The sequence below is a fragment of the Hydra viridissima genome, unplaced genomic scaffold (genome assembly GCF_058129835.1).
Source record: "Hydra viridissima isolate aposymbiotic clone 2 unplaced genomic scaffold, HvirCarnegie_v1 scaffold_7, whole genome shotgun sequence".
Lineage (NCBI taxonomy): Eukaryota > Metazoa > Cnidaria > Hydrozoa > Anthoathecata > Hydridae > Hydra > Hydra viridissima.
The window spans coordinates 17,428,697-17,442,433 of record NW_028324306.1 but is presented as its reverse complement, the minus strand read 5'-3'; the positions used below and the strand labels follow the sequence as shown (position 1 = coordinate 17,442,433).

At 27.6% G+C, this 13,737-nt stretch overlaps 1 protein-coding gene and 1 long non-coding RNA gene across 5 annotated transcripts in view; both read left to right on the top strand.

Moving 5' to 3' along the window:
- Positions 1 to 13,737, top strand: part of LOC149886416 (uncharacterized) — a 204,547-nt gene that overhangs the window by 100,696 nt on the left and 90,114 nt on the right. The window lies entirely within an intron of this gene.
- On the top strand, positions 854 to 12,667 carry LOC149886422 (uncharacterized). Of its 4 annotated transcripts, none has more exons than XM_090092973.1 (5): positions 854 to 1,258; positions 1,337 to 1,396; positions 1,835 to 1,938; positions 4,839 to 4,960; positions 10,169 to 12,016. In XM_090092973.1, the coding sequence occupies exons 4-5, from the start codon at positions 4,936 to 4,938 to the stop codon at positions 11,497 to 11,499; spliced, it is 1,356 nt and encodes a 451-aa protein (XP_089949099.1). In that variant the 5' UTR covers positions 854 to 1,258; positions 1,337 to 1,396; positions 1,835 to 1,938; positions 4,839 to 4,935; the 3' UTR covers positions 11,500 to 12,016. The 4 variants fall into 4 exon arrangements, with proteins under 4 accessions (XP_089949099.1, XP_089949098.1, XP_089949101.1 ...); XM_090092972.1 differs by having other exon boundaries at positions 861 to 1,258; positions 1,803 to 1,938; XM_090092975.1 differs by lacking the exon at positions 10,169 to 12,016 and adding an exon at positions 5,272 to 6,265 and having other exon boundaries at positions 861 to 1,258; positions 1,803 to 1,938.

Here is a 13,737-nt window from a genome sequence, read left to right as displayed (position 1 = left end):
GGTTTTTTTAACATATCAAGGTGACAAATGCCAAAATACAAAATGGAAAAAATCGTGGTAATAACGATATGACATGTGACAAGTAATTGTTTGCTATCAAAAAGTCACAAAATGGAAGAACTGAAAAAAAAAGTAGGAAACAAGGCTTTTTGCGAAAAGCTTATTGTCAGCTTGTTGTTTGTTCAATGCATTTACAGAAATTTGTTCAATTTGTTTTCGCTGTGAAAAGTGACTTTTAAACGGTTTCATGCAACTTTTGCCTTTGATTTAATATTGTTTATTTAGATTATTCTGAATGCAATGTGATGAGAACCTCAGGATGAATTAACAAAACTTTAAAAATCTCTGCACCTTATCATTGAGCTCTTCTTGGAAAAAATGCTGGAATTTTTGAGTTTTTCCACCATATTCAATGCTTCTGCTAACATGTAATTTACTCTCAACTGGTGCTAATTTCTACAAACATACCTAGGATGCTGTAAATCATGATTTCAAACATTTGGTTATGGAGAATATTGTTAAAACTTAATGCAAAAATATCTATGAGCCGAAAATTTTCATTGTCAATACATTGAATTTTATTATTGTTAACAATATTAGAATAATATTGCATTAATAATATGAGACCCAATAAAATGTTTAAAGAAGAAACAAATCATAAAGTAACTTTGGTTGGATTTGAATTATATTGCCTTTCTGAAAAAGAAATAATTAAACAAACAATTTCAGCGCTGTTGAACATTGACATGCTGACATTGTACTTAACGTCAGCGCTGTTGACATAAACATGCTGACATTGTGCTAAAGCACCATATCTGCTTGTTTATTTACTTTATCAAACGGATTTTAACTAAAATTAAGAAAGTTTAAGATCTATGTGGTGATTAATTTTTTTACATGCGGTTTTGTTTAGATATATGAAACCTTTTTGTCAGAGTATGAGTATAGAGAAGAAGTGTATCGCACACGTTTAGGCACTGTTTTACAAAGTGCGCCTTTAATTTATACACGATAATTCAATCAAACAGTTCTTTGTTAAAAATCTTTTGCTGATTTAAAAGAGCAAAGTTAGAATTGCTTATCTAGAATAGGTCAAAACAACATGCCATATTATTTGAAAGAGACACTCGCTAATGCTACTTTGATTTTGGGCGTCATTGAAATATTTATTGGTTTTATTATCATTGGCAAAACAATTTCAATAGGAATTACTTTTCAACTATTCTTACAAGGAATTGATTATGCAGCTGGAGTTATTGTAAGCTTAAACTTTTGTAAACTCTACAACTATTAACCAACTCTTTCCTTGCATGAAGGTATTTTGTTTCGCTTTCAGGTTTTTGTTGCTGGAGTTCTTGGGATAATATCATGTAGAAAAAAAAGAAGCCGAAGTACTGTAAGCTTTCAATTAGTATTGATTTAATAACTTTTGATGCCGTTAAATAAAATATCGGCAAATAAAACCAAAAATAGTTGAATGCTAGATGTTACTTTGAAAAAATATTTAAGGGTCGATAACACAAAAAGCCTTTTACTCATTAACGAGTTAAAATATAGTTAAAATGGTGGATCTTCCCAAAATTAAAGCTAGGATTGTTCAATGTTTTCTAATCAAAATACCTATGTACGCGGGATTTTAATGTACCCATCCAATTGATCTGGTCTAGCAGTAAAAACGTTTATGTAGGTTATGAAAGTAGTTATATAGAGTAGTAAAACTATTTTTTTTATCAAATTGAAGTTATTTGAAGGTGAATACTAAAATATTGTTTTTAGACTAAACACGTAAGGCTTTTTTTCAGATGATGGCATTTGCAGTTTTTAACTCCTTTAGTATCATTTTGATTGCTATTGGCACAGCAAAAGATTCGAGTTGGTCTTTTTTTGCTGACTGTTCTCAGAGTTATGATAAAGAAAATATTTCTGGGTTCATTTCAGGTACTTTAAATGCCTTAGTTTTTCGCTATGTTTCTTTAAACTTTTTTTTTTTAATATAAATCTTTAATTTCATAAAGAATATGACATGATCTTAATTAAAACTGCCATTTAATACTTTTTATTTAAAACTCTTAATGGACTTTCTTATTTGCCTGAATTTGTTTGAGTTCTTATTAATAACACTTCATATTTACGCTTACAATAATGCCAATGTGAATGTTAATAATCCTATTATAGGTATTGTTATTCAAACATACATACATACATATATGCATACATGCATACATGCATACCAGGGGTGTACCGGAATGGGTTTATTCAATTCCGGCCGGAACCAGATTTGCCGGAATTATAAATTTTATTCCGGCCAGAACTCTAGCCGGAACGAGAACTATATTATATGTTATTTTTTTACATCCAAGATTAAAGTGGAAGCATGCTAAGCTTAGCTATAATATATGTATTTAACCTAATTCATAAATTTTATTCTTACTTTATTTAATTAATGTTTTTTTTATTTATTTTTATTTTGTGTGTTGTAAAACTTATTTGTGTGTTATGAAAACTTAACTGCATTGTTATTTGTATTTAAAAATAATTCTATATTTTTCATTTTTCATTTAGATTAAAATATAAATTTTTTGCCGTTGCTACTTGAAGCACAATGCGCTCTATGCAGCCATATGCTACTCGGAGCGCAATACTTTGTACGCATGCGCTAAATGTTGTTGATGTTAACCCTAACCCTAACCCTAACTTTAACCCTAACCTAATTCCAAGTAGAAAGTTGTTTAAGGTAACAATGCCACCAGCATCATACGAAAAAATAAAAACCGTAGTATTTAATGACATTTCTGGAGCCGATCATATTTCAGTTATAACAGATATTTGGACAAATACCCATAGTAATGATCCATTAATATCATTGACTGCGCATTGGATCACATATAATTTTATTTGAAAGGATTGTGTTCTACAATGTAAATATAATCTAGGGTCCCACACTGGAATAAATATTTCAAACTTATTTGATGCGATGCTAGTTGATTGGGGTATTTTCGAAAAAAATATACATATTGCCCTTCAAGACAGTGCTTGCACCAAATTAAAAGAAATGCAGAAAAAATTAGATTCCAAAATCTCATAACCTCTATTACCAATCCAAGATGTTCCAACAAGCTGGAATAGTACATATTTAATGTTGGATCGAGTCGAGACTCTAAAAAGATTTATACAACTTTACACAGCAGACCACCCTCATTTAATAAATTTGATATTAAGTTCAAGTGAATGGGAGTTAATTGAAAAAGTATACGGACTTTTACAACAATTTTTTATGATTACTGATACAGTCACTAAACTAAAATCAATGTTCTCATTGGTAATAAGCCATTCTCGTGCACTACATAATTTTTTTGGAAGCCTTGCAGATAATTCTAGAGTCCAATCAATGAAGAAGATGCTAAGAGAGTCTATTAAAAAAGATTTATGAGTAATGTTTCACTAAAAGGTCACTTTAATGTACTAATGAGTAAAGTACATGTTTTGTCCACAGCTATTGATCCAAGGTATAATTTGTCACAGTTTCCTAATCAGCAAAAAATTTTGGCTAAAATTTGGCTTTTGTCCAAGATAAAGGATCAAATAAATTCACATAAAGAGACTAATATGGATAATATGTCAGAAACAGGTTCATCTTTGTCCTATAGTTCTAATTCCTCAACAACCAATAAAGGTTGTCAGCCATCTACATCAGCTTTACATGCATCAAATTTAAGAATGACTATCGTAAATAGTTTTCTTAAATGCTTTAAACTAGAAGAAGAAAGAAAAAGTAACCCTATAAGTAAAAAGCAAAATAAAGTAAAGGAATAACAGATGAAGAGATAAAAAATGAAATAGATTGTTTTATGGCTGGGAAAGGATAAAGTAATATAGAAAATGATGAAGCAGTGTTAAAATGGTGGAGCGAAAATAAGGATTACTATCCTCATATATGCTGTATGGCAAGAAAACTTTTATCAGCCCCTGCTGCATCTGTCTATTCAGAGAGGCTATTCTCAGAGGCAGGTAACATTTTTGAGGAAAGAAAAGCTAGTATGTTGCCAAAAACTGGAGAGCAACTCTTATTTTTGCATCTTAGTATTTTCAGAAATCCTTACTTGATTATTTTTAATCTTTAATTGATTATTGCAAATAAAATTTCATTATGTTCATTTATAAATTAGTATTTTTTACCAAAGTTTAGCCATTGTTCTTTATTTCCCTCCAGGACAAATATTTTTTGATTTAATTTACATTATTTGTGTCACATGTATTAAAAAATAAAGTTGAAAAATATATTCCGGTATTCCGGCTTAAATTATTGCAATTTCGGCCTGAACCGGAATGAACTGAATATCACAAAATCCGGCCGGAACAGAATTCTGGTATACCCCTAATACATACATACATAGATACATACATACATACATACATACATACATACATACATACATACATACATACATACATACATACATACATACATACATACATACATACATACATACATACATACATACATACATACATACATACATACATACATACATACATACATACATACATACATACATACATACATACATACATACATACATACATACATACATACATACATACATACATACATACATACATACATACATACATACATACATACATACATACATACATACATACATACATACATACATACATACATACATACATACATACATACATACATACATACATACATACATACATACATACATACATACATACATACATACATACATACACACATACATACCACCGTTTTATCTGCATTTTTCTTTAAAAAACATTTATCTTGTTTTACTGTGTGGATGGTTTAGATTGTTTCAATCAACTTGGACTTTCAATTGGTTATAGAGAACTTTTTGCAATTTATATAGTTGCATTATTTGTAACCATATTTTCATTTATCTTTGGATGTACGGTTTTCTGTTGCGCAAAGGTATGCTTTTCTCACGTTACTTTTCTTTGTTTGTAATTAAATTTGGTACAAATTTCAATTTAAACGAATTGAGTTAATCAATTTAGTATTGAATCTATCAATTTTTAATTCAGTGAAAGCTTCTTGTCTAAATTATTTCACAGGGTTTTCAAACGAACGGAAAAATATCATTTCATTTTTAAATCATCAGCTTTATTTTTCTTTTTTTTGTAAGTATAGGAAACCCTCTCACCACATTTTACATTTTGAAATGCGATTATTTGCTGCAGTTAATGTTAACTTTTTTACATCATTCTGAAACAAATTTTCAGCCAACTGAGTTTATAAATGAAGTTCCCAACGAAAGAAGTTATCTGCGCCCAAATTTTTACAACGAACCACCTCCTCAATATTGTTAGGGTTGTTCATACATGAAAACGAAGTACGCAACGTTGAATGAACTTTTATGACGCGTTGGTCTCGTTCGAGTAGCTGTTAGATTGATAACATTCGTTTACTAATTTTTAAATTTTAACTATATTTCAATATTTCATTTTCATATTGTTGCTGCAATAATAACCTTGTAAATGTAAATCAGCAATGTGTTTGTCTGCTTTGATGAAACTTTTGTCACCTTTTTTAAAATGACCATCAAAATACAAAGAGTTTTAAGGAATATACAAAATATTTAATGGAATTAAAGGAATTAAAATACAAACTATTTCAAGGAATTTCGATAAGCACTTTCATAACTTACTATTTCGTTAAGATTCAACAGTTTTACATATAAGTTTTTGTCACACAGGAATATTTTCAAGTATTCTTGACATTCGATGCTGTATCATTATGTTAGGGCCATTATGTTGAGAAAATAAACCTCCATTTTATCTCCATGGTTATGCAGCGATTATATAAACTAGCAAAAAGCAACCCGAAATACGTGTTATGGTCGATCTGTTAATATATAGTGGCTGTTTTCCTCAATTTGAAGTTGCGAAACCTTAACTAATACCCTTTTAGAAAAACGCCTTTAAATTAAAAAAATTACACCATCTGTAAAATTAAAATAAAAAGTATGTGGAGGAAAAATAATTTACCAATTATTTAACATTACTTGAGTAATTTACAACTGACATAGGTTGTATCAGTGTACGGCAAAACTATTTTCCTCAACATTACTAAGTTCAAAACAATACGTTTTTAGTTACTGATACTAAATAACACTTCATCATGCTTTAAATTGATGAAAAAGCAAATCTATATTATTGTAATATTTTTTATAACCTGAACTTTAATTTATGAGATTAATATAAAGCGAACGTAAATTATACATGAGTTATTAATTTTTTGGTATCCCTTTGATACAAGTTTCTTTAAAAAAGGCAATTCTCTTTTAAACGATATTTGACAAATGTGCAAAACTACAATATTCACCCGCACCCCTACCCCCCACCCCGTTTAGGAAGGTCCCCTAAGTTACTTACAACAAATTATTAGGCATAAAATAGAGAAAATTAAAAAAAAAAATTGAACTAATTGCCTATATTTATATCATTTTAGCTGATGAAAATTTACAATAAAAGGAAATCAGGTTTTTTTTTTATAAATCGTATAAATGCGTCAATCGTAAATCTTAAAGAAAAAAAACAAAAATGGAATTATGATGCCAAAACAAAAAAAATGATTAAAAAAAAATTAAAAAAAAAACCACATAAAAACTGAAAATCTATTTACCTATTTATACATGGCAGTTATTATAAACATTTATCGAAAATGTAAATATAAAATCGAAGTACAAAAGGATTAACAATATTAATAAGTATAAATAAATAATTAAAAAAAAAAATAATCTAATTAAGATATAAATTGCATTTTTAGCACGTTGTTTTGGCTTTTAGTAAATAAATAAAAGCAGTAAGTTCCAATAATGAAACTACCTATTATTCATTTTTAACAAGAGTCACCAACATGAAGTGTCTATTGTTAAAAATGAATATCAACACAAAACATCAAAACAATAACATCACAATAGACTATTTACACCCTTGATCCTAAAATCCAGCGAAAATAACAAACTAAATTAAAATATGAAAGGCAAATTAGAAAACCAATTGAAAGTTAACTATATTTATATTTTAACTAAACATATAAATACCTAAAAGTATATTTGTTTTTATATTCAATATTATTCAATTACTTAAATTTAGGACATTAAAACACCCTAGATCTAAAGATAATGGTTGCATACTCTCTCAAACACATTACGCTAAACATTAACAGACATTATTATGTGTTTCCAGAATAATTAAAAAGGCTAGACAACACAACCTAGCTCTAAAACAGTAACACCACCTGGCACTAAATACTGCCAAGTCACACCTCTGCTATAAGTACACTGCTTGGCTGGCAAGGTTATCAATCTTGCTCAACATAATGCCAAGTCACACCACTTTGAAAACATGGAAGCAAAATAATTTAAACATATATACAACTGTAAATAAATAAGTCACCACCAAAAAGAATGATTTTTTCTCCTAAAGGAAACCTTTCAGTTGCATTTAATTGTTTACATGTTCCTGTAAGACATTATACTGCTCGCTTCTAAGTTTGTTTTGGTTATTTCTGATGAAAGTAAGATGCTGGCCTTCAATTTTAACATACGCATCAACAGCATATTGCTGAAGCAGTTTTTTTTTCCATAAAAGAGTGAAGAAAAAAATTGTCTAACTGAAAGTTTATAATTGTAATACTGAGATAATGTAACATGATTTCTAACCAATGTAGCACGTTCAGGGTTGTGAACCAATTGATTATGCCAACCAGCATCACTCCTCGGAAAAAATAGAGGATAAACCAAAGGATCTAAGTTGGCAGACATACTTGATATAGTTTTTAGAGGATGACCTCTTGGGTAAATAATAACTTCCCTGGAAGCAGGTGCTGCACCATCTTCACCAACAAAGGCAACCGCAACTTCATTATGTGAAGGGAGATTATAGCAACTTATAGCGATTATAGCAATTTATGCTGGAACACCATGATTCCAAAATATTTATGGCAAAATCATGTAGCAAACAGCGCTAAAGACAAAAAATCAAATTGAGATAAAACAAATTGTATATATGGCAAAATAATTTGTATTGGCTTTTATTAAATGACTAAAAGCAGTGATTTTGAAAAATTACCTATTTAACCATTTTTAACAATAGACACCAACATAAAGATTAGCCAAATGTCTATCAACTCAAAAGATAACAAAAAAACATCATAGCAACAACACACAACAATATCACACACCTTAGGTTAATATAATATGTATCTATATTATAACTTAAGTAAGGTAACATTCATATATAACAAAACATAAGTAACAACATTGCGCAAAATAATATTAAAATACTTTATTATGTATTTTTAGAATATCTTTAATAATAAAGGCTTGAAAACAGCAAGACCGAAAGCAATAACAGTTTGACACTAAACACTATTGTGTAAACCTCTGTTAAAAGTACATCAATTGGCTGGCAAAGTTGACAAATCATGCTCTACACGTTTACCAAGTCACAGCACTTTGAAAACACGGAAACAACATATTATAAACACATGCACCAATTATAAACACAATAAATGTGTTTTAATAAGTATATAAGGTAAAATATATACCTTATATACATATTTAAACACATTTTTAAAACAATTATATAACACATATTAACACATACACAAACAATAAAAAAGCACTTTAAATTGTTATAAAACACATTAATAAAACAACTATAAAGCACTTATTACCACATACACATAAATATCAAAAAAGCATTTATGCAAACAATAAATGTGTGCAAACAAAAATTTAAAAAGATTCAAAGTAAACAAAATATATATTTACAAAGAATACTATTTATCTTTTTTTTTTTTTATAAGAACTGTAACCTTCTAACAAAATTTAATCTTTACATAAAATAACATGCGACATGCCATATCATTGTTGGCACAAAATTTTAGTTCATTTTTTAAATTTTTTAAAAAAGAACAAAAATAGTTAATAGGATCACAGAATATTCAAAGTAGTAATAAGCATTTTATGGAAATAGCATTAGCATAACTTTAAATAACACCTTTACCGCTATTTTCCTTCTAAAAACCAAAATAATAAAAATAAAACTGCTAAAAGAAACAAATCAAATATAACCGATTTAAAAAATTAAAATCATTTCTACTTTTTCTGATAAAAATTTAAATCCTTTCTACTTTATCTAATAAAAATGTATATATAACTATTAAATATACTTACTTTAATTATAATATGATCTTAACGATGATTATTTATCTTAATATGATTCTTTATGTAATATATCTAAACAAATAATTAAATTCTAAATGGAAAAACGTTTTAACTCGCTCAAAGATCTTTATCCAATGACCGCGTGCATTTAAAGAACGCGCTCTTTCAAAGCCCAGTAACTAATTCAAAGCCTAGTAACTGATAATTAAACGACGTTAAACATTAAACATTAAGAATTTCTGTAGGAATTATATTATAGATAATTGGTAAATTATTCTACCTCCGCATGTTTTTTACAATAATTTTACAGATGTTTTAATTTTTTCAATTTGAAGGCGTTTTTCTAAAAGGATAAAGATAAGGTTTCGCAATAACCATTTAACATTAACCCAGCAAACAATAGACGTCTTTTAGATTGTCTAAAATTGGTCTAATTTGCATCTATTGCCGATAGGTATATTTTAGACGCATATTAGAGATCGAAAAGACGTCTGATTATAGATATAATATTTTTGCTCTATTTCAGATGCATATTAGATGCACAAAATAGACTCATGCATAGATAACTTTTTTTCCATCTAAACTTAGATGTCTTTAAGATGTCTTTTATAGCTTTAATAAAAATTTTTTAACTTATGACAAAAAGATTTGACGGAGCGATAGTTATAAATGACCGCCATTGATTTGATGCTTAGCATGTTTATTAAAATCACTCTGTGATTTGCAATATAATTTATTTTGAAAAAATATTATCAAATTATTATTTTCAAGTTGATATTTTTATTTCTAGAATAAAAAGTAATTTAATTAATATATATATATATATATATATATATATATATATATATATATATATATATATATATATATATATATATATATATATATATATATATATATATATATATATATATATTTATGAGTGTTTTTCAATAACACAAAAGGTTGCTTTATTGGTTGGGCACATCGTTTTCATCGAGGAATCAAGATGTCTTTAACAAAAAGGGCATACGAAGAGAGACGCAGTAGGCGTGTTCAAAAGGAATATAAAAAAATTCTAGAATCCTCATCTGTACATTTAGACAATGAATCGAGTGTTGGAATTTCCGAAAGAAATAATTTCTTACCTTGCGAAAATCTAAAAGAATATTTTGACCGTCATGAATCGTCAATTTCAGACAATGAATACTGTTATGACCAAGAGTCTAATGAGTATGAGCATAATCTAACTTTGAAGGAAAGTTTGTCTACATGTTTTTCTGAATTCAGGGTACCCCAGGCATGTGTGAATAAGTTACTTAGTATTTTAAAAGAAAGTGGCTTAGAAGTTCCTTGCGATGCAAGAACCCTAATGAAAACACCACAATACATTGAAGCACTCAATCTATGCAATGGAAAGTATATTTATTTTGGACTTAAAAATGAAATTGTTAAATCTATGCGAAAGTGTTCGACCTTTAATACTAAAAGTATATCATTATCATGTAATATAGATGGCTTGCCAATATTCAAATCATCCAATTTTCAGTTGTGGCCAATACTCGGATTATGTTGGGAAAATGATATATTCATGATTGCTTTATATGGTGGTGAAAGTAAACCAGAACCAGTAGATTTATTTTTGGCTGATTTTATTGAAGAAGTAGAAGAACTTTTGGTAAGTGGTTTACTAATTGATGGTAAAAATTATACTTTTAGTTTATCATCATTTATATGTGATGCACCAGCACGCTCCTTTATAAAATGTATAGTTAGTCACACTGCAAAGCATTGTTGTGAGAGATGTACAGTTGTTGGTACGTGTTATTCTCAGCAAATTGTGTTTGATAGTGAAGAACTGCATGCCTTCCGCAATGAAGATATATTCAGGAAATTAGGGTATCCTGAACATCAAAAGAAGCTCAGTCCCTTGTGTAAATTGGATATTCCAATTATTTCAATCTTTGTCTTAGACTATATGCATGTAGTCTGTCTTGGAGTTACAAAAAGAATTTTATATTTTATGACATCAGGTCCATTGGAGTGTAGACTTTCATATCACTTAAGCGAAAAGCTGTCAATTACAATAGCCTCATATAATGTAACATTACCATCTGAATTTGCACGCCAACCTCGTTCATTAAAGGAACTAAAACAATGGAAAGCAACAGAATTCCGTATGTTCCTTTTATACATTGGTCCTATAGTGCTGAAAAGTGTTCTTTCTTCAGATGTATTTTTGCATTTTTTGTGTCTTCATGTTGCTATGTCTATTTTATTGCAAACAGATAATTAAATTAGGAACACATATCTTGACTTTGCTTCTCAATTGTTACATTTTTTTGTAAAGCATTCATCTCATTTTTATACACCCACATTTGTTGTCTACAATGTTCATAGTTTAACTCATTTGCATCAAGATGTCGCAAATATGCAGTGTTCTTTGAATAGCATATCAGCTTTCCCATTTGAAAACTTTTTGCAACACTTGAAACAGTCAATAAAAAATTCTAGAAACCCAGTTGTTCAAGCTGCACGTAGAAAACAGGAGTTTGAGTTATCTCATCCAAACATTGTCAACAAAAAAAATAAGTATAAGTATTCAACACAATCACGAGATAGCTGCTTCTTAATGCAAAACAAAAAAATATGTATTTTAAAAGAAATGATTGATGAGAAAACATTTAGATGTACAGTACTTAATTTAAAGAATATGGAAAGTTTATACGACAAACCAATAGATTCAAAGGTTTTTAGCATTGCATTTATCCCCAATATGGAAAAAATTAAAAAAACTGAAAAGATAGTGCCAACAACAGATTTTGTTTGTAAAGTATTGATGTTACCACATAAAACTGGTTATACCATCTTTCCTGCGCTACATGAGCTTGAGAAGCATCTGTAGTCTGTCTATATATATATATATATATATATATATATATATATATATATATATATATATATATATATATATATATATATATATCTTTTCTCTTTTTATATAATTAGCAAGTTTTTGTTGAAGGAAAATTTCAAGATCATTTGTTGTCAAATTGAAATAAAGTTCACTTGTAATGGATTATGAATTAAACTTGTAAAAAAAATTACTTAAACTGTTTTTTTGGGTTCTTATAAAGCTTTTTGTGTATGAGATTTTTTTCTTTTCAATTATTAAAAGTTTAAAAATTATAACATTTAAATAAACTATTAAGAATAAAAATAATATAAGAACAGTTTAAATATTTCTAAATTTGTTTGTTTGATTGCAGCACTTTAAATGTCTAATTTTTGGCTGTATAAGAGCAGTAGTTTAAATGAGCCATTAGTCTGGGAAATGGTTTTTTTTCATAATACTTTTTTAATTTCATCAAAATGTTAATGTGTCTGACTTCCTTAGTTTACAGTAATATAAAATAAGCTTTTTTTTTTTAGCCATTTCTTGTTTTCTGGAAGTAGTTGTTGTAAGTTTTTGTAAATTTACATATATATATATATATATATATATATATATATATATATATATATATATATATATATATATTAAGTAATTTTTATTTAAAAATTATCTTATCTACAAATAAATTTTAATTGTAATAATATAATTTACTTATTTCTCAATGTCATTGAGATTTAACATATTGAGATTTAAAATATAACTTTTATTGTTAAAAATTGTGAGGAATAGGAAATACTTATTGTCTCAATAACATATGTTAATCCTCTATGTCTAAGTGTTTCTTATTCCTCACAATATTTTAAATAGTTAATAATAAAATAATAATATTAAATTAATGATAAAAAAAAAGTAATAATAATAATATTTTTAATTTATGGTAACATTATTATGTTTGTTCATGGTAACATTATTATGTTTGTTCATGGTAACATTGTTATGTTTAATATTCATGGTAACATTATTATGTTTGTTCATGGTAACATTGTTATGTTTAATATTCATGGTAACATTATTATGTTTATATTATTATGTTTATACATAAGTATTACATCAGTATATATGTCTGGAAAGTTTTCAAAAGTTATATGGAAAGAAAATAACAGATCTTTTCTTTTACGAGCTCGTGCTCGTAAAAGAAAAGCTTGTAATACAGGTAAGCAATGCAATATGTGACTTATTTAGACTTATTATATGTAAAACATATGTTTCCGTTTTAAACTGATATGTAATATAAAACACAAATTTTGACAATGTGTTGTCATTAAATCACATTAGTTAATAAAGTTATTGTAAGTTATAATAAATTAGATTTTTTGCTTTTAAATAAGAAATGTTGTCGCATAAAAAAATATGAAAAATAATACTAATCAGGTTACTGTGCAGCAATATGTATATATGTGTGTGTGTGTGTGTGTGTGTGTCTATATATATATATATATATATATATATATATATATATATATATATATATATATATATATATATATATATATATATAATTTCATAAAAATAGATTGTTCAGAATTCAACATGTCTTTCAAAGTCATTTAAATGACATTAAATTATATATTTTAGATA